Source organism: Schistocerca gregaria, unplaced genomic scaffold (assembly GCF_023897955.1).
Source record: "Schistocerca gregaria isolate iqSchGreg1 unplaced genomic scaffold, iqSchGreg1.2 ptg000215l, whole genome shotgun sequence".
NCBI lineage: Eukaryota > Metazoa > Arthropoda > Insecta > Orthoptera > Acrididae > Schistocerca > Schistocerca gregaria.
This window is the reverse complement of record NW_026061743.1, coordinates 29,719-47,506: the sequence shown is the minus strand read 5'-3', so window position 1 is coordinate 47,506 and position 17,788 is coordinate 29,719. Positions and strand designations below refer to the sequence as shown.

Sequence of the window (17,788 nt, the reverse complement as noted above, 5' to 3'; positions counted from 1 at the left end):
CATTTAAATTTGCACACTGCATAATTTGGGCCCTGCAAGTCATTCACACTTTACCGCGTGAATCCTAATTACTTCTCACAGCTAAAAGCGCAGTTGACTGCCGATAGAGTAAAAACTATATTCGCTTGTCTAAATTCTTTTGGTTTTGTGTCATCTTCGTATTGATAACAATGAACATAAACAGATCAAAGTAGTTTTTGCCTTATGTGTCAATGTGCATTCAGCTCTCTATATGGTTATTTACCATCTAGTTACTGTATCTGAAATAACTATGACCAATGCCACGCGCTTTTCAAAATTTTGCATTTTTTGATAGACTTCACACGCTGTGCCAACACACTCAATACTCATTTTCATAGTGGTATTTGTGTCGTGAGATGACAGGCTTGTCAAATGCTGAGTTAGAATATAGAATGAACTCATAAATACTAAATTTTAAACAGGTTCATACCTAGAGTAATGTAGTACTGACGTTATATAAAAGTCACACACCGTATTTTCTGAGGGCGCCAATTTTTTGGTGTCAAGGCGCAAGGCCAATTGTAGGTCCACAAAAAAGTTTACGTTTTTATGTCTATCCAAGTGTTTTAATTCACTAATACCACAATATCTTGGCCTTCAATATATATGTAAGTCTAAAAATGCAGACTGGTATTTCAGCACAGGATTTACTTGGAGATCAAATATGCGAAGAAAACGTTTATTGCAGAGGAGCTGATAACTGTTACAGTGTAAACTCTTGCTCAGCAGAAGTCTCAGGGAAAAAGAACAAGAGTTATCTACTCAGCTTGGAACATGCAATTTTCAAGTTATTTTCTTCAAACCTCAAGCTATACAGTTATTGCCATCTCCCAGGTTACCTCAAGCATAACCCATATATATTAGGCGGATACAGAGTTAATCTCGATTTATGGTCAAGTACAAAAACCTTTCTCACGTGGCACAATGAAACCATCAACATTTGGACCCACTTCTTAGGGTTTTGGTTGTTTTTAGATTTAGCATTAGTGTCATACAATACATGGCTAGCAGAGGGAACCATAGAAGAGATGACAGTTACATTGTGTTTTTTTGTCTCAGCTATGACTATGATGGCGTTTTCAACAATATTTCACCTGTATAATTGCTGTTCTTCTGAATGCTACGATCTCACTGCAAAATTGGACTACACGGGTATTGTAGTTCTTATTGTAGGAAGTTATTATCCAATACTCTACTACGTGTACAGCTGCAGAGAGCATTCTATTTGGAGATATGGATTCGGGTCCATGATCACTCTTCTAGGGCTACTTACGCTAAAGACAATATGGACATCAGGCATCCACAAACCAAATGGCGAGAAGTTCAGAGTTTCTTTGTTTTTAGGTCTAGGACTTTTCGGCGTCATTGTACTTCCCCATGTTTTCGTACGGCATATGAATTATAATAATATGGATTGCGTTTTTGAGTTGATCTTATTTCTAACTGTAAAATCTCCTATAGTCTATATATAATGAAGCCCATTTGTTGACTCTGCTTTCAAAGTTGGTTTTGATGGGTTTTTTTTACACTAGCGGGGCTTTAATATATTTGAAAAAATATCCAGAGTCGATCTTTCCTGGAAAATTTGATTGCTTTCTTGCAAGTCATAATATTTGGCACTGTTTTGTCTTGGCAGGAGCTATTTCTCATTATTATGCGATGAAGTACGCGCAGTTCGTATACCGTAATGTGCTTATGTATTACTGCTTCGTTAATAAATGAACTGCACACATCTGTCCTAAACTTTAAATCAAAATTTAAATTCGACAGAGCTGGCCCGTAATTTGTACGATACAAGTTCCGGTTTTTTTTGTCAGCCTGATAATATTGGTGCGTTAGGTGCAGCATCATAATTGTCATCTCTTCTAAATTCTCGGGGTTTATACGTAGAAATGAGATATCCGTTTTGATCTCTTTCATTCAGCTCCAGCTTTCTGAAACCTTCGGTCTAATCAGCTGGGTACATGATGGTCTAAACAGTTATTCAAAATTTGTCAATCAGTCCATGCTCTCTGCGTTGATGATCCCCTATTTAAATACGAAAAATTCATGGCTTCATCCATGCATAAAGACACATCCCAAGCGATTCAACTAATACTCCACTTCGCTCCGATTTGCTTCCAGTTGAGACAAGTCAAAAATGGATTCTAGATTTGTCTCTCCCTCATTTTGGGATTAGGCTATACTTTCTCCTGCTTGATACACTTGCCTCGAAGTGCCATCGCATAGTTCTGCACCATTTGGAATTTGTCTTTCAACCGTGGGGTCTAACGGACTGGTTGAGCGCGTTTTGAACGCAAACGATCAGTGACTTTTCTGTAGAGATGTACATCTCGATAAACGCTCGCTTCCGTAAGAGTAGCATGTAAAATCCCTACGGGTAACAACTTGGAGGCGACCCGCTATCAACCGTTTCCTAGTTTTAGGCGCGCGCTAGATTAGTGTAAGGATGGAGTGAAAAGGAGAAAGAATTACATGAAATTTTAGGGATTTCGGAAGCTTGCAAGACCTGTTTTGTTTAAGGGAAAAACGATAGTATGCCTTTTAGGTTGAGCCATTTTTCCAACATAAATTGAAAGCAATGTGGTACGATACACCTGTATCGAAGAAATTTTGTTATCGTTGGTGGGAATGAGACCGAGCGTATCAGGTCCAATAGATGCTTTTTTTTGTTCTATATTGCTTTTGCTCAGTGTCGAGACTTTTTTTTATCGCTGAGGCTCGCGCTATTCACGTGTCAAAATCCCACTCTTTTTTTGCGGAGAACACAAGTATATCTAAAGAGAGAAATTTGTGGGGTGTATGATGCTATTTGGCCAAGCGGTAGGAGCGAGCGTCGTCAGGGCCGTGCCTGCAGTAGCAGGCGAGATACCCTGCCGAAATACTCATCACACATCTAACCATTGTGCTGCTCCAGGCAATACCGACAGGGCTGATACACAGTGAATGAGGAATAAATTTGCATTCAGCATATCTCATATAAATTTTCTAGTTGAGGTTGGGATATTTTGGACAGAATAGGAATAGAGTTTTAAAAAGCCTTATTATTGTTAGAAAATTTTTTGTATTTCAGATATAGATTATCTTAGTCATCCTAGATTGACGTTGTCAAAGTCGGTCTGCTAATCAACAACATACGTTTGATAGGTACAAAATCATAGTGAATTAAACACACTAAACACGTTCTATTTTTGTTTTGCTTTACTAGATTATATTTTTTCTCAATTCGTCACAGCATAACTTTCTAGATATTTGGCTCTTACCTTGCAGCCATGCTTGATGTACAAGAAGATCCTGATTCTCTGAGCAGTCAGACAAACATATCAATACCCGATGTAAACAATATCGTGAAGCCCTTTGCGAGCCATCACCTGGAATCTGATATCTCTAGTGATGTTTGGATACAGGAAAGGTCTTGTCTGCTAATTCTCCTCGAGGCTCGTATGCTTCTGAGGGAAATGGCGGAATATAGGCTCAACTCTTTGCGCATGATTTCTGGGTGTCTGTCGATTGCAGAGCTTCAGCAACTCCTAACTCAGCAGGTTAGTAGCGAAGAAGATATTGATTATATTCCTGGTATGTCTTTACTTTTTGTGGCACAATGTGTGCTTTCTAGGAAGAATGTGAATATTTTTCAAGAGCATACAAGGCCACACAACTTACGCCCTTTTAGAAATTCAGGATCTCAGACGCCAGTTAGTCAAAGAGGCTCGCAAAAACCAGCACCTTGAGCGATCTCTTGGAAATCTCGAAAGCCGTATTGCTCTGCTTATTCAGAACCGTACATCTATTCAAGAAATTGATCGTCAGATTAGGCGAAAACAGAAAGATGCCGCAAAGGTTTTGAAACCCTTTGAGGACTTCACTCAAGACAAAAAACTTATGGATGCCTATTCTGGCTTTTTCTATGCTTTGCAAGTCGAGCCCAAGTATTTGGCCAAAATGTACCTATACAAACGTGTTCTTGTGCCTTGTTTACGTGCTACGTCAAAATTTGCTAACTATTTGCTAGTGCCTACGTGATACCTGCTGAGAAGACGGATGAGTTTACCGAGTTCCTTTTGCTTACCTTGTACGGAGATGCCTACTCTCCGAGGGAAGAGTATTTGATTCTTAAGTTGCTGAAGTATGCCATGGAGTATGAAATAAATCACTTGCGAAATGTCGCCGACTTTATCCAGTCCGATACAGTTGTACCCAAGATGGTTCTTACCTACAACAAGCGCAAACAGGGCGTGGAGTACATAAAATCGACGTTCTCTTCCTTCTTTAACCAAGACGCTTTAGAGGATTCCCACCAATTCGACATGAACCCCATGTCTATTTATCAGCAATTGCAAGAGAATAAGAACAGGAAGAACAGTGTGAAGCTAGATCTGGCGCCATCGGAGGTGGAGAAGTTGCCGGAAGTTGTAGAGGTTATCAAAACGCGATCTGAACAAATTCAGAATCTCTGCGAGGACATCTTGAATCGCGCCCTGGATACGATTAATTCTTTACCATACGGTTTAAGATTGATTTGCAAAGAAATCCGCCTCATTATTCTCTCGCGCTTTACAGATGCTGGTAACGTCAATAACTTGATTTGGCAGGTGATAGGCTATTTTGTGTATTACCGTTTTATTGGATTGGCTATAGTTGCTCCGGACTCGTTTGATATTGGTGACCGTACACTCAACCCTATAGTGCGTAAGAATCTGATTTCTATTTCTAAAATATTGTTTCAGCTCATGTTTCGCTTCAGCTTGTTTTCACCCAAAAACGAACTTTCCCCTCTCAACCCCTGGATTGAGAAAAACCGCGACAGGATCATCCAATATTACTCTCACCTGGTCGACGTGCCGTCTCCAGAAGATTTCCTTAACATGAATCAGTACATGGAGCTGACTCAGAAGACGAAGCCACTAATTATTATCAACTTGCGGGAAATCGTCGTGGTTCACAGTTTGGTGAAGGGGGCTATTAACTCGGTCGTCAAAGATGACAACGATCCCCTGAAGCTCATCATCAAGGAGATAGGGGACGTCCCACCGATGCCATCTGGACCTTTGGCCTATCGTGACATTCAGCTCCAGCTGGAAGATAAGTTTTCAATAAAGAGCCACATCGAGGCTCTGAACCCACCAGAATCTCAGATCTTCACCGAAACCAGGGGGCTGATCATTCTTGTTCTCAAGTCTGTACCGATCGTCAAGGAAGAAAACATCAAACTCAAGGATTTCCTTAAGTTGGCCTCCGAGATCGCAGCCGAACAGAAAAATAAGACATTGAAGAAGCAAATTGAGAAAATTACGGCGAACTTAGAGCAGCTTGAAAAAGACGGCATTGCGACTCAAAAGGACGACTACGCTAGCTTGATGAGGGAATTGGTGATCCAGCTCTCCAACCGTGTGGAACGTCGCGAAGTTCAGCTGAAGGAAATTTCTCGCTTGAAGTCGCTGTTGAAGAGTCTCAAGCGTCACCAAGACTTTATGAACAATCAAATTGCCGAATTCGAAAGGTATCTCGAACAGTGCCGTAAAAACTCGGTTGCACGAGCCAAGCACAAGTCGAAGCCCGTGAAGTTCAGTTTCAAGGAGCTAGTGAAGCGCCACGTGATTATCGACTCGAACGTTCACGGCATCGTAGAAAGCTCAATTAAATTCTTTATTATGATGACAGATGTTGGCGTCTTTGACATCGAGGCGAAGATTGGGCTCTCTACCATTGCAAAACTTCAGCTTGAGCTCGAAGATCTTCTCGAGAAGAAGGAGAAGTCTATCAATACCCTCGAGCTTGACCAGATTACACTTAGCGTCCCTTACACTATTTTCCTGATAAACAAAATTTTCTTGTCTTGAGAGCGGCTGCGCTTGCCAACGACGAGAACAAGTGTATAAGAGGGCACAGAGCAACGTGTTGTACGCATGCGACGCCGAGGGGGGGAACAGTGCTTCAAGGGTGCGTGCGCACCCCGTGAAGCGTCCTTGTAGCGCACTTGCTCGCCCTCTTTACTGTGGTCTCCTCACAAAAGGGGGGAGAGTTGGCGGGAGCTTTGAGGAGAATAAATCGAGACAGAGCAGCAGATCAGCAGGTCTTGTACTTTTTTTTTTTTTACTTGCCTTTTATGTTTGCGCGTATGCGGAAGTGCAGTTCACGGACCGTTTCTAGCCAGTTTGGTGTGTCTGGACCTATTGCACACAAGTTCTTTAGATTTTTCATTTGCATTTTTTCCTTCGTTTTGAGTTCTAGGTGCGTTGACTTCTCGCGCGCTTTTTCGATGAGACCTGGGGGCAAGTGCGCCAAGTGAGCGACGTTCAGGCCGTAGCTTCGGTCCTCGACGCCCCTCGCGAGCTTGTGCAGCAGAACAAGTCTCGTCTCGTCTTTTTGGGTCGAGCGGTCGTGCAGATAAGCGATGTGGTAGTTTTGTACCAGGTTTGGGTAGGCCCGAGTTAGTTGAGAGCATTCTGGATAGTGCGTCACAAACAGAGTGAAGCAGCGTATTGATTGGACCAAATGGTAAAGCACGCTATAGGCGATCGCGAGCCCGTCGTGGCTGGACGTTCCCCGTCCTAGCTCGTCCAGGATGACTAGAGAGCGACTTGTCGTCTCTTCTAGAATGTCGCTCGTTTCTCGGAGCTCTATGAAGAACGTAGAGTGGCCTCTGAGCATGTTGTCGTAACTGCCCATTCGCGTGTAGATGGAATCCAGTGGCGAAATTGTGGCTTGCTCAGCTGGAACAAACGAGCCTATTTGTGCCATGATGCATATGATGGCTACTTGCTTGATGTAGCAGGTCTTCCCGCCCATGTTCGGACCTGTGATGATCATGCACCTGTGACTCGCGGTGCCCATGACCGTATCGTTGGGGATGAACGACCTGTCAAAGAGAAGCGTTTCGACGACGGGATGTCTTCCGCTTTTGATGACGATTTGTGCCTCTTGGTCGCTTTCCGTGTTCACGACAACCGGTTTGACGTATCCCTTCTGTTCAGCCAATATGGCCAGAGACCGCAGGCAATCCAGCGTGGCCAGCGCGTTGACTACTTGGAGTAGCATGTGATATCGCTGGCTGAAGTTGGTGAGGCAAGACATCCAAGCCGCTTTGCTTTCGATCGTGAGTCGTTCCCTTGCCAGCATCAGTTCCTGGAGCTGTTTCTGAACGTATTCCGTACGGTACCGTTTCAACGTCTTGGTCCCAGAAAAAGACCTCCATGAATCGGGAACTCGTCGACTTTGTGCGTTTGTCAATTCTATCAAGTATTCCTCTTTTTGCCTCGTAACGTACACGAGGTCCTTCAGAGAGAGAGTTCTTCGAATTTCTTCCAAGTGCTCCTCCAGAGACTCCTCTATGGCCCGAATGTCGTTCTTGGTCTTTCTCAGTGCAGGAAAAGAAAGGTCATCCACGAAAATGTCCTCATAGTCCTTGGCATCTTGGTTAACCATGTCCAAAAAAAAATTGATGTGACCCGCAAAATCGCTCGGAATGCTCCGTAGAATGGACCTGACCAGCTCTGACCGCATTCCTTCTAGCTCCTCACTTGCCGGAAGGTTCCTTTCGACCTTTGAGAACGAATTCAGCACTAGCAAAAATTCTGGCACCCGACACTTTTTGTTGTATATTCGGCAAATCCCACGCTCTAAATCAGGTAGCTTTTGTAAAAGCTCTAAAAGAGCGCCAAATCGTCCGCGCCGGCCACCACCTTCACTCTGAGACATCACTTCGGATATCATCTCGATTGCCTCCTGCCTCTCTCGTATTTTTTGACCGTCTCTAAGCGGCCTCCTGATCCAACTTGTCAGCAGCCTTCTTCCAAAATTGGTCGAGGTATGATCCATGATACTCATCAGGCTTCCCTGGTTCTTGTTCGTTCCCTGACCTGAACGGCTCTGAATCAGTTCCAGGTTCACCAACGCATTTCCATCCAACCGCATGTACTCCTCACTCGTGAAACACTTAAAGTTGTAGCTAGACCTCAGCAAGCCGTCCAATTCAAAGACTTTCAGATACTTCAGGAGCGCTCCAAAACAGCACTTCAAATGACTCGAACAAGAAGTCCAAAAATGGTCCTCCGCAGCCTGGCCCTCGAAAAGTTGTTCCGCTTCAGACTGTTCAAAGTACCCGTCTTCGAGAAGCTCAATCCTAGCCGAGTCCTCTTTAGAGCGCATGGTACAGGTTAAAAATGTGACAAGGTTTTGAGTTTCCCTCGAAGTGCTCGACGACATTACAACTTCGACCGGCTGCATGTGTTCTAACCTCGTTTCTAGCTGTCTGCGCATCATATCGTCCTCAAATGTGTCGTAAGTGACGTCCCCCGTAGCTGTTTTTACCGATGCGATACTAATTTTTACATTTTTCTCTCCTGTCAACGCAGTTTCGAAAATAGCCATCAGGCACGGCTCCATTTCATTTCCCTGCTTGCCAAACAGGCCCTCCATTTCGTTCGAGATCGTCGATTTTGTAAACACGGTCGTTAGCGCCCTCGAAAACGGCCCAGATTTGTTTTTCCCAATTGTCTTCAGCGCCGCCGTCTCCGTTTGGGAAACCACTCCAACCTTGTATCCGGCCTGAACCAATCGCATTGCGTGAACATAGAGGCGGTGAATGGGAACTGAGGTACATAGAAAATTGTGAGACCACCCAGCTCGTATGTCTAAGATTTGAGACGCAATTTCTGCATCTTTTCCAAAAAATTTGTACTGGTATCCTGTTTCTACAAACAAGACAACGTCTGGATTTTTTGCTTTGATTTCTAAATACTGTTGTTCCAGCGGCGTGTAAACAGGTTTATCTTTATTGCGACATGGCTGACTCCTGTCCACCTCTTCCGGCTCCGAGTCCTGTTCTTGAATCTCCAGAACGTTTGTCTGCTCTTCAAACTTCTGAAGTAATTTTTTTGCAAATTTCTCGTGCCTCAAATCTTCGTAGCGCTGACACAAATCTGCTATTTCTAATTTCTCTCTCTCGTCGTCCGCTTCTTTTGCAACAACTCTTTTACGCGGGCACGAATCTCCGTCCTTTTCCCTATTCTCCTCTTCTTTGTGAATTTCGGGCGTCCAGTCTTCGTCCGACGAGCCAGCTGATCTTCGTCTTTTGTAAGCGATGCTGGGCCTTTTCGGCTCTTTCGACTTCTTTGTATCCGTTTCGGATCCGCTCGAAGAGACAGACTGTTCGTGGACAGCTCCACCCGTCGGAGACGACGGCTGCACAGAGGAAGGGTACAGATTTTTTGTAAAAAAAACCAGGTTTTTACCAAGCGCACGCACGTAATCAAAGCGGCCAATTTCAGGCCGACCATTCGAGTTAGTTAAATGTTGCCCGCGTACACATCATATACAATGTTAGCCGACTTCATAATACGGAACGATCAGGGCACATTGCTCCTCTTGGCAGAGGGGCCTACCAACGTTAAAGCTCTGAAACAACCATTTCAAAGAGATTAAACTGCTCTTTCAATTCATACCCAGCTCAACTGGTCACTGCTCGAAGTTGAATGTCTTTGTTTCATCTTTAATGCCCATTGATCTCTACAAACAGAACTGTTTTGGCTCGCTTGCAGATATGGTTCACTTGTATCCTTTGAAGAACATGAGCCGAAGTACTTTGAGATCAACGGCTGTCTTTTCATGAAGCCCGAGATCAAGGCAGTCGACGGAGGTACAAATAGAGATTGGCTGCAACGCGCTTCAAGAGGATATTATTTAGAGGCTATTTAATGGTGGGAACAGTGTTGCCAAAAAAATCATTCGACGCTTAGCGTCTCGTAGACCTATAATTAATTGTTTTTTTTATGACATTCATATTCCTAAACATTTGAGCAAAATTCCCTATTCTGATATTTTTAATGCACCATTATTTTCTAGGCCATTTTGTTCACATGTTAACGGGCGCTCCTTGTCAATTCTTCGGTTGCACTACGTAGGATTATATGCTGCCTGATACACTTCTAAAAACTATGGGCGATTGCCATGATGATAAAAACAATAGCGACGCAAGACTTCGGCTGAACGACAGTTTCGACAATCGTTCGTCAGACGCATATCACAGCCATCGCCACAGCAGGGGTAATAGCTCTACGTGTCATAGCTACCGCCATAGTAACAGGGGCGGTAGTTTTTCAGCGCACCACAATGAATCTCATTTTGTACGTCAGGTATCAATTTTTAATACCCATTTCTTCGTCGTTCTCACTTCTACTCATTATATCTTGAATGGCGTACAACAGAGTCACTACGAGTGTAGAGATGGTGACCGCCATGCTGAGGACAGAGTGCGCTTTCCTGAAGAAGGTTTTTCAAGAAGTGACAGAGACCGCTATATTGAGACTCGCGAACGCTACAGCAATAGGAAGCCTCGAGACAGGTATTGCGAAGAGCGAGACCGCTACGGCAATAGGGATGATTATTTTGACCATGATAGCTTCAACGGCAAAGGGGGGGGAGACAATAAAAATAACGACAGGCATCACGACTATCATTACAGAAACATTAGAAAGAAGCCGACTGTTTACGATGACTTAGATTTTCCGTCGTCTATTCTTTGTTTATCGAATGTATCTGCTGAGACAAACGAAGATAAAGTACGTTTAGTCCTCAGCAAGGGTGACTGATTTTTTTGAGTTTATATTTGACGCAAAATAACTTTAATTGGTGGTTAGATCTGCGATTTACTCAAAGTATTTGGTCCAGTAGAAGAAGTCAAAAGAGTTTTCGAAAATGGCAAATTACAGGACAAAGTTGTCGTTCACTTTTCGTCTTTGAGCCAAGCCTCTTCAATGTACAGCCTCCTTACTTCGGCCAATCCCCCATTTGAAATATGTGGACAGATCCCGAAAATCAGCTATTGCCATCCGTCCTCCAGCGACCATCACTCAGAACCTAAAAGGGAGCGACCTGCCTACCGAAACGTCTGGATATGTCTCAACTGCAACGCAGACAACTACTCGAACCGCGATTCTTGCTTTTCTTGCGGCGTTCCGAAAAAAAACAACGTCAAGTTTTCTTTCAACAGTGATCGGTTGCCATACAATGCAGCGAAAAATACAGACAAATGGAAGGAGTTTCCTGCGGGTCACAAGGAATATTTCTCTCCTGCGGCCAAATCTCCCCAAACTGAAACAAAGATATTGGTTCGAGGACTTCCGCGCGATTACGCGGACGGGGAGATGCAAAAGGTCATACACTCCACCTTGTCTATTCCGCACAACGTTAAAATTTTTAGCTCGGTTCATGTCTCAAGGGAGCATGTTTCTAATGCCTGCTCCGGATACGCAATATTAAATTTTTTGGACAATCAACTCGCGGAGGACCTGATGAACAAAACGTCTGGAAAAATTTATCTTAATGGCGACACACTTACATTGGTTCTACTGAATGACGCCAACAAGAGTTCAACCGGTTCATCCGACTTTAACAAGCAATCACCCGATAATACTCTGGGGCAAGGAATGACTATTGGACAGCCATTGGAGGGGCAAAACTTGAATATCAACCACACTACTTACGCGCCGTCTGAAAAATGGAACAACGTTGTTCCGTTCAGTCCCACTGGAAGCAATTTCGTCTATGATAAAGATTTTGGTTACCTGCTCGAAACCAAGTCTGGTTTATACTTCGAACCCAATTCTGGGTTATTTTTCAACCCTTCATTGGGGCTGTATTTTTATTTTGACCCATCTTCTGACTCTTTCAAGCCATGGATTGGCTTCAGCCAGCCCGTTCCGGTCACCTCAAGCGAAGAAGCAGAAGCGGACGCAACCAAAAGCGCGCCACCAACAGATGCTACGTCTCAATCGGCGAGTTCCGTTGCGACATCAGAAACGATTCCCGCTGAAGCTAGTCCCGAAGATAAACCATCCGCGACTCTCGATCAAGTATCATCTGAATCGTCCAAGACCTTGTCTGCGCCGGTTTCATTCAACTTGAAGGTGATGCTTAGCAGCAAACCTATTTTTTCAACCCCGAAGGTCGCTGCCATTTTTTCCAAAAATCGCGACCCTCTTATCACATCCAAATCCAGCCGGCCTCCCTCTCCTCCAAGGAGGTATTTTCCTTCCACGGCATCACGGTCTTCTGCGGTTGCACCCCCTCAGCAGGCCCCGCCGCCCGCCACTGCTTCTCCTGTGCAACAGCAGCCTATCCATACCAAAGGCACGATATGCCTGATATGCAAGCGTCAGTTGAACTCAATGGAGCTGCTCGAACGCCACATCAAGGAATCCGAGCTTCACAAGAAAAACCTTGCCGCCCTGCAGCCTTCAAACTTGGAACCGGTTTCGGCAAAAGCGGAATCCGAGACCTATCAACACAATACTTCTAAACGAAGTCGCGAATCGATAAATTCGTACACGCAAAAATCGAAGGCGAACGTATCAGACGCGTATTCAGATGCAAATGACGAGGAACACATTCAACTGGAAGAGCCTCATTTACTCAGAACAACGCCACTACTACCAGAGGGTACTCTTCTCGCCGTTTTTGAGTTTTGTTGACGTATTATGTAATAACACAAATTTTTTGTACCGAGCATTTAGAACCTAAAGAAAATTTCAGTATTGGCCTTCGCATGATGCAGAAAATGGGCTATACCGGAGGTGGTCTTGGAAAGAGGGAATCTGGCACGGTTAACCCAATGCAGGTGAGAATAATGCACAGTGCATATCCTTCTTCTAATTCTTGTCATTCCCATCTATGTGCCTCTTTTTTTTCAACCAACGTCTTTCAGACATTTATGTGCGCATTCTGACTTTATTCAAAGCATAAGACTGACTAAGTTCGATAATTGGTATTTCTTCTTTTGCTTTTCTTAGGTTTTAAGGAGAAGCGACAGAGCAGGGCTACCTAATGGAGAGCAAATCGAAAGACAAATTTCCAAAGTAGAGTCGTATGCCCAGGCTGCTAAAAGGACTTTTCAAGCTAGGTGGGAAGAAATCCAACGAGAAAAACGAAATAAGTGATGTTGCTGTAAAAAACTAAAATATTTTTAAATTTAATATATTTACACCGTCTCTCTGACACTTTTTTGCCCTCCTCCTATATGAACGATTCAACGGCTATTTCGTAGCCCGGGAAGACAGTCGCTCTTTACGCATTTTTGAACAGAGAATCTAGATCTGGATAGCAGACCATACGTCTGCTCACATCACCTAATTGGTAGTATTTTTTCTGATCAATAGAGATAGCTACGATTTCTTGTAAAAAGTTGCAAGTCACGCCTGCCGAAACGTCGAACAAAACATTTCCTATTTTTAGCTTTACCTTACCCGATTTGTGAATTTGCAACTTTCCAATTTTTCCTGAAGGAATCCGCGAGAGCGAGTCTCTAAGGTTTACATCTTCATCTCGATTCGATGTCGCTATTTCCTGGCTGGTGTTTAATCCTATAGGTAAGACTGATGGTATTTGAATAAAAAATATTTGATCTGTGCCCTCGTAATTACCGAGCTCGTTCTTGAATAGACTGTCGGATCGGATTGAGGAATTCATCGTGTTGTCGGTTAAGACTGATTTCTTCGGCTCTTCTCGATATTCAACTTGGACGTCGCCATCTTCCACCAAGGCGTTCATTTTGTCCAACATTTCAGATTCCTGTTGCGTTTTCATTTTGACTGGATCTACAAACGGTATAGTAATCGGGTGCTTCAAATTAAGGGGGTCGATGTTCATGGACTGCGCAGTCGGAGCAATGTCCTCTTTACGATATTGCTTTTGTTTTATTTCTGCAATAGGCGTTGCGGATTCTCCGAATTCTTTAGGAAGCGTCCACGGCCCCTGCGGGGTTGGCGCCGATGGCCTATTCCAGCCTAGTCGCGAAGGTCCGGACATGCCAGGTGGGCCTCGATGATCTAAGCGTCTGTTATCGGCATGTTCTGATTTGCTCTTGCGTGGCAATTCCTTTGGTAAATTCTCCTTTTTCTTCTGTCTGCCCGTCGGACGTTGTGCATGTCAATATAACGAGGCGAAGATGATAAAGTTATTTTTTTTAGGTTCTAGGTGTTGAGGCAGCGCAATTTTCTACGTACAAAAATGGTTTCTTTTCGTTGTCTATAGGTATGTTCGGTGCAAATGATATTGAACTCGGCTTCAGCAGCGTTCGGCGTCAGATAGAGCCCAACAGCCCATTCGCAAGGCTAGCTTTTGACACATACTTTTTTTTTTAAGATATTTAGGCTGTTGTATTTAGGGCCTCCCAAACTGCGTAGCCGCGATAACGCGGCTGGTCTCATCGATGCAGGCGTGTTGTCCGTTTTCACTATGTCCTGTACGGAATCCGTACTCGTATTTTTTTGATCACTCATGATCCTCTCGTAAGTATCCAGGGACGTATATTTCGGAATAGTCGAAGGTGGGGTCAACTCAATGCGAGGTTTAGTAAGAAAATTACAAAAGGACCTCTCGGTAAAAAAAAATATGTTCTTTCATCGGTACGAACTCTTTCTATAGGCAAAAAAAATTGGACCCTTTCAGGAGGTCGAAAAATTCGGCAAATTGAATCGGGTCTCCGGCCCATATACGACCACACAACGGTATTTGCGAACTGGAAAAAAAAACAGAATTTCTTATTATGCTTCGCATTGGTCTATTTTTGCCATCCTCTTTCTCAGCGATACCAGCCCGCATTGCATCGAATCCTTGCTCTCCCAACTCAAGGCACGAACCAGAGTACATAAATTGGAAAATAATAAAAAAAGCGCAAACCTGTAAAATTGTTACTGTTGAAAGATATTTCGTTCCTGAAGATGGACAATTCCAAGAACCCAATCTCGTACGAATTTTATGCTTATGCAAGTGCCCTTAAAGCCAATGCTGACATTCTGTGCTTTTTCATGCCTCTGAAGTCGTCCACTTTGCTATCGCCCGCGCCTCGCTAAAGCCAAGCTTTTCTACAAGAGACATTTTCCTTACTTGAAGCGTTGGAAAAGCGAGGTGATTTCAGACAGCGAATACAACCGGAACAAGGTCTTAAGCAATGCAAGGCTTGTTTTCGAATACCGTAGGTCCAATTTTTTTTTTTGGGTTCAGCTTTACGATTCGGTTCTCATGTTCGACAATTTTGTCAGAAATAAAGCAGGTTGCTCCGAACAATTCTATCCTCGTTCCGAGCGAAAGATTGATGGACATAGTTTTCGAAACAGCTTCTTTCAGGGCCAAAGACCGAGCTCGCTCGATAAGAAAACTACACCCCTCAATTTTGTTAGGGGTCGATATAGCGGTCCAAGAATACATATGCTATTTGATGCAACCTGTCATTGATGAACACGTCAAAAAGTGGCACTTGGAATCAGAAAGCAACAAAAAAGTCCAAAATGCTGAACTTATCAGCTCGATCGAAGAGGAATCAAACGAAGACGTCGCGGGCTGTTCAGACTTATCTGACACTCGAGTTTGAGTTCAACGCGGACGCGACGTGTATATGCCGTATGTTTCGACAGATTGTTTTTTTACTCACGAGTCTGAGCGTGACGAATTTATTATTTCGAGTTTTACACAAAAACGTTAATAATACATGCTGACCTCTCTGCCCATCTATCTGTATCGCAAAGAATTGCCAAGTCCACTCTTGCATAGGCCTTGCGTTTTTCTTTTTTTTCACACAATGTAGCTTTTTGGCCCTGTCTCGGGTGAGGGCTCTTTTTTCACAGAATATGCTATTGTATCAATTCCTTCTATCGCGATTATTCGACCCTCCTACGAAGTTTATCTTTGATCTTTTGCTGTCCCTATAGTCCTCGACTCCCCCACTCGACCCGGCTACGGCATGCATGACCCCGAGAGACTTTCTCTTGTGGGCTTCTTCTGGCTCTTCTCTCCGCCCGCTTTTGGCGTCTATCATGAAATTGAGCATGGCGTCCATCGGGTTGTCTGTCTCCCTTTGAGACGACTTCGAGTGCTCTCTTTGAGACTCGATGTATCGCTCGCGCTCTCTGGCGTCCTTGAGCTGCTGTTTAGTTTCCTGTTCGTCTCTTTCAAACTGAACTGGGCCGAGCTGACGAGAACCGGTGAATGCCTTATCGTCTGCTTCAGAGCGAGATCTGTCAGCTCTACTGAATCGATCGACCTTCAGGTCATTTACGCTAAAGGATGGCTGGTAGATTTCGCCCTGTCTGGAAACCTTGAATAGAGCTTCCTCTCTTCCATGGGTGAAAAGTGGTTTATCGTATGGGTTGTACTCTTCGTCATTAACGAAATCATGGCCCAATCCGCCTGTCTGGTTGAAAAGTCGCTGATCGTACAAAGATTCCTGCGCACGAGGAACTGCTTGACCTAAGGCAATTTTCTCACTAATGTCTCGGTCTTGAAGCATTCTTTCTTTCGCATTTGCCTTTGCTTTGCTGCCCATCCTTTCCATGCGTTGCTGATCCTCTAATTTTCGCTTGTATTCGTCACGTATCGAATCGCGAGCCAGTCTGACCTCGCGCTCTTCAGGCGTCTCCATGGCTTCGGCCTCGGCCCGTATACCCGCACGCTTCAAGCGCGCCAGCTGAGCAATCTCGCGCGCCTTTCGCTCCTCTTGTTCACGCTGTAACAAAAGCTTCTGATGCCGGACAGCAGTACGAAATGAAATCTGCTCTCTAGCCGTAGCCTGAGCCGCATCCAAAGCCGCTGAAATTCTCGCAAAGTTAGGACTAATCACCGTCTCTTGACCTCCTCGGCCTTCAGTCGCAAGCCTTTTATCCAATGAAACCGTAAAACCCTTACTATTACTCCAATTAGAGAGACTGGGTGGAATGAACCAAGCCTCTCTTTCTTCCTTGGTTGCTTTCCTCGGAGGCGAGTGAAGAATGGGTACAGGGGGTGGAGCTGGTGTCGTCGCCACCGCCTTCACAGCTTTAAATTTTGGAGGTTCGAGCGGGTCGACCGGCTTATCAACTATCTTTATCAGTCTCTGCGTCGATCCGGAATTAAAATTGGGATTTTGATTAGAAGGTGTGTAGCGAATCAGCTGCGTCTTTTGATTTACTGTTCCTTCTGGTGCACGGCTGCAGTTAGTTTGTACAAGCTTGGATTCGAGCTTCTGCTCAACCGCCTTTTTAGTTCGTTCAATGTTCTTTTTCAATGTCTCCGAATCCGGCCTACGCAACTCTTCATCTTCATAATGCCGGCCAACAATATCAGCGGGCTTGGAATGCACCACCGAACCAGGTGCACGCCCATACTGCACTATACTATCGTACATAACGTTACCCTGGGCATCGCATGTGATTGGAATCAAAGACTGGGTACCTTGACTCGCAACATTACGACCCATCTCTAGCGGATACTGAGGAATGTGAATTTCTGGAAACGCTCCTCCATCACCATAATCTTCCAAGGTGCGAGGTTTCCAATTAGCCCTCTCCCCATAGCACGGTATTTTCATCGAATGCTCTCGTATTTTCTTCAACAAGCTCAACGAAATGGTCCCTCTATTCGCTTGGGTGCTAACTCCATTATTGCCCGCATTTGCATCTCTCGTACCTACTGGTACTACTGTTTTCACCTCTGCATCCGAGACCAAACTTGATAAAAAACGGTTAGTTATTTTTCATGTATTGCGCGACCACACGAGACTGAGTTGATTATGTTCATAAATTCGGCGATGTAAAAAGAAACAAGCGGTTGCTGCCAATATGTTCAAAATAGGAAATGGCGCGAACGAAAGAAAGTGTGTATCACGGATGCTTACCAGTTTGATGCTGTGAGCGACATAGCACCTCAGGAAATAGTAGCGGATATCTTACCGTGCTTTTGTGTTCGCATAAAAATATAACATCCGCTTTATTACTAAAATACATAAAATGTGTACTTT

The 17,788-nt window shown here is 44.2% G+C and overlaps 5 protein-coding genes across 9 annotated transcripts; 3 read left to right on the top strand and 2 right to left on the bottom strand.

The window, feature by feature from the left end:
• The first annotated feature begins 485 nt into the window (after positions 1-485).
• Positions 486-1,776, top strand: LOC126305015 (uncharacterized). 2 transcript variants are annotated; one of them, XM_049992002.1, is made up of 3 exons: positions 486-542; positions 635-1,406; positions 1,483-1,776. In XM_049992002.1, exons 2-3 carry the CDS (start codon positions 642-644, stop codon positions 1,741-1,743), a joined length of 1,026 nt encoding a protein of 341 aa, XP_049847959.1. In that variant the 5' UTR covers positions 486-542; positions 635-641; the 3' UTR covers positions 1,744-1,776. The 2 variants fall into 2 exon arrangements, with proteins under 2 accessions (XP_049847959.1, XP_049847958.1); XM_049992001.1 differs by lacking the exon at positions 486-542 and having other exon boundaries at positions 601-1,406.
• Positions 1,777-2,731: 955 nt separating this feature from the next.
• Positions 2,732-6,225, top strand: LOC126305012 (ras GTPase-activating-like protein rgaA). Its single transcript, XM_049991998.1, has 5 exons — positions 2,732-2,821; positions 2,939-3,168; positions 3,257-3,597; positions 3,695-3,965; positions 4,034-6,225. Exons 3-5 carry the CDS (start codon positions 3,294-3,296, stop codon positions 5,859-5,861), a joined length of 2,403 nt encoding a protein of 800 aa, XP_049847955.1. The 5' UTR covers positions 2,732-2,821; positions 2,939-3,168; positions 3,257-3,293; the 3' UTR covers positions 5,862-6,225.
• On the bottom strand, positions 6,100-17,762 carry LOC126305013 (SNW domain-containing protein 1-like). Of its 2 annotated transcripts, none has more exons than XM_049992000.1 (3): positions 17,666-17,762; positions 15,430-17,498; positions 6,100-6,122 (listed from the first exon to the last, which is right to left on the bottom strand). In XM_049992000.1, the coding sequence occupies exons 1-2, from the start codon at positions 17,686-17,688 to the stop codon at positions 15,656-15,658; spliced, it is 1,866 nt and encodes a 621-aa protein (XP_049847957.1). In that variant the 5' UTR covers positions 17,689-17,762; the 3' UTR covers positions 6,100-6,122; positions 15,430-15,655. The 2 variants fall into 2 exon arrangements, with proteins under 2 accessions (XP_049847957.1, XP_049847956.1); XM_049991999.1 differs by having other exon boundaries at positions 6,100-6,117; positions 17,666-17,745.
• LOC126304992 (DNA mismatch repair protein Msh3-like) lies at positions 6,115-9,299 on the bottom strand. The gene is made up of 2 exons (XM_049991979.1): positions 9,255-9,299; positions 6,115-9,204 (listed from the first exon to the last, which is right to left on the bottom strand). The coding sequence occupies exons 1-2, from the start codon at positions 9,297-9,299 to the stop codon at positions 6,115-6,117; spliced, it is 3,135 nt and encodes a 1,044-aa protein (XP_049847936.1).
• Positions 9,850-13,435, top strand: LOC126305010 (RNA-binding protein 5-like). Of its 3 annotated transcripts, none has more exons than XM_049991995.1 (6): positions 9,853-10,145; positions 10,227-10,580; positions 10,659-12,459; positions 12,534-12,637; positions 12,810-12,952; positions 13,064-13,435. In XM_049991995.1, the coding sequence occupies exons 1-6, from the start codon at positions 9,930-9,932 to the stop codon at positions 13,095-13,097; spliced, it is 2,652 nt and encodes an 883-aa protein (XP_049847952.1). In that variant the 5' UTR covers positions 9,853-9,929; the 3' UTR covers positions 13,098-13,435. The 3 variants fall into 3 exon arrangements, with proteins under 3 accessions (XP_049847953.1, XP_049847952.1, XP_049847954.1); XM_049991997.1 differs by having other exon boundaries at positions 12,810-12,963; XM_049991996.1 differs by having other exon boundaries at positions 9,850-10,145; positions 12,810-13,435.
• Positions 17,763-17,788: the final 26 nt, after the last annotated feature.

Excerpts from the sequence above, each read along its gene's own strand:
- LOC126305015 (XM_049992002.1), top strand. The coding sequence starts at position 642 with ATGCAGACTGGTATTTCAGCACAGGATTTACTTGGAGATCAAATATGC. Across the intron at positions 1,407-1,482 it reads TTGTACTTCCCCATGTTTTC|TCTATATATAATGAAGCCCA; the intron begins GTACGGCATATG and ends AATCTCCTATAG.
- LOC126305012 (XM_049991998.1), top strand. The coding sequence starts at position 3,294 with ATGCTTGATGTACAAGAAGATCCTGATTCTCTGAGCAGTCAGACAAAC. Across the intron at positions 3,598-3,694 it reads AGATATTGATTATATTCCTG|AAATTCAGGATCTCAGACGC; the intron begins GTATGTCTTTAC and ends ACGCCCTTTTAG. Across the intron at positions 3,966-4,033 it reads CCCAAGTATTTGGCCAAAAT|TGCCTACGTGATACCTGCTG; the intron begins GTACCTATACAA and ends ACTATTTGCTAG.
- LOC126304992 (XM_049991979.1), bottom strand. The coding sequence starts at position 9,299 with ATGGTCGGCCTGAAATTGGCCGCTTTGATTACGTGCGTGCGCTTG. Across the intron at positions 9,205-9,254 it reads TGATTACGTGCGTGCGCTTG|CCGTCGTCTCCGACGGGTGG; the intron begins GTAAAAACCTGG and ends TCCTCTGTGCAG.
- LOC126305010 (XM_049991995.1), top strand. The coding sequence starts at position 9,930 with ATGCTGCCTGATACACTTCTAAAAACTATGGGCGATTGCCATGATGAT. Across the intron at positions 10,581-10,658 it reads CTGAGACAAACGAAGATAAA|ATCTGCGATTTACTCAAAGT; the intron begins GTACGTTTAGTC and ends ATTGGTGGTTAG. Across the intron at positions 12,953-13,063 it reads CAACGAGAAAAACGAAATAA|CCCGGGAAGACAGTCGCTCT; the intron begins GTGATGTTGCTG and ends GCTATTTCGTAG.
- LOC126305013 (XM_049992000.1), bottom strand. The coding sequence starts at position 17,688 with ATGTCGCTCACAGCATCAAACTG. Across the intron at positions 17,499-17,665 it reads TCGCTCACAGCATCAAACTG|TTTGGTCTCGGATGCAGAGG; the intron begins GTAAGCATCCGT and ends TTTTTTATCAAG.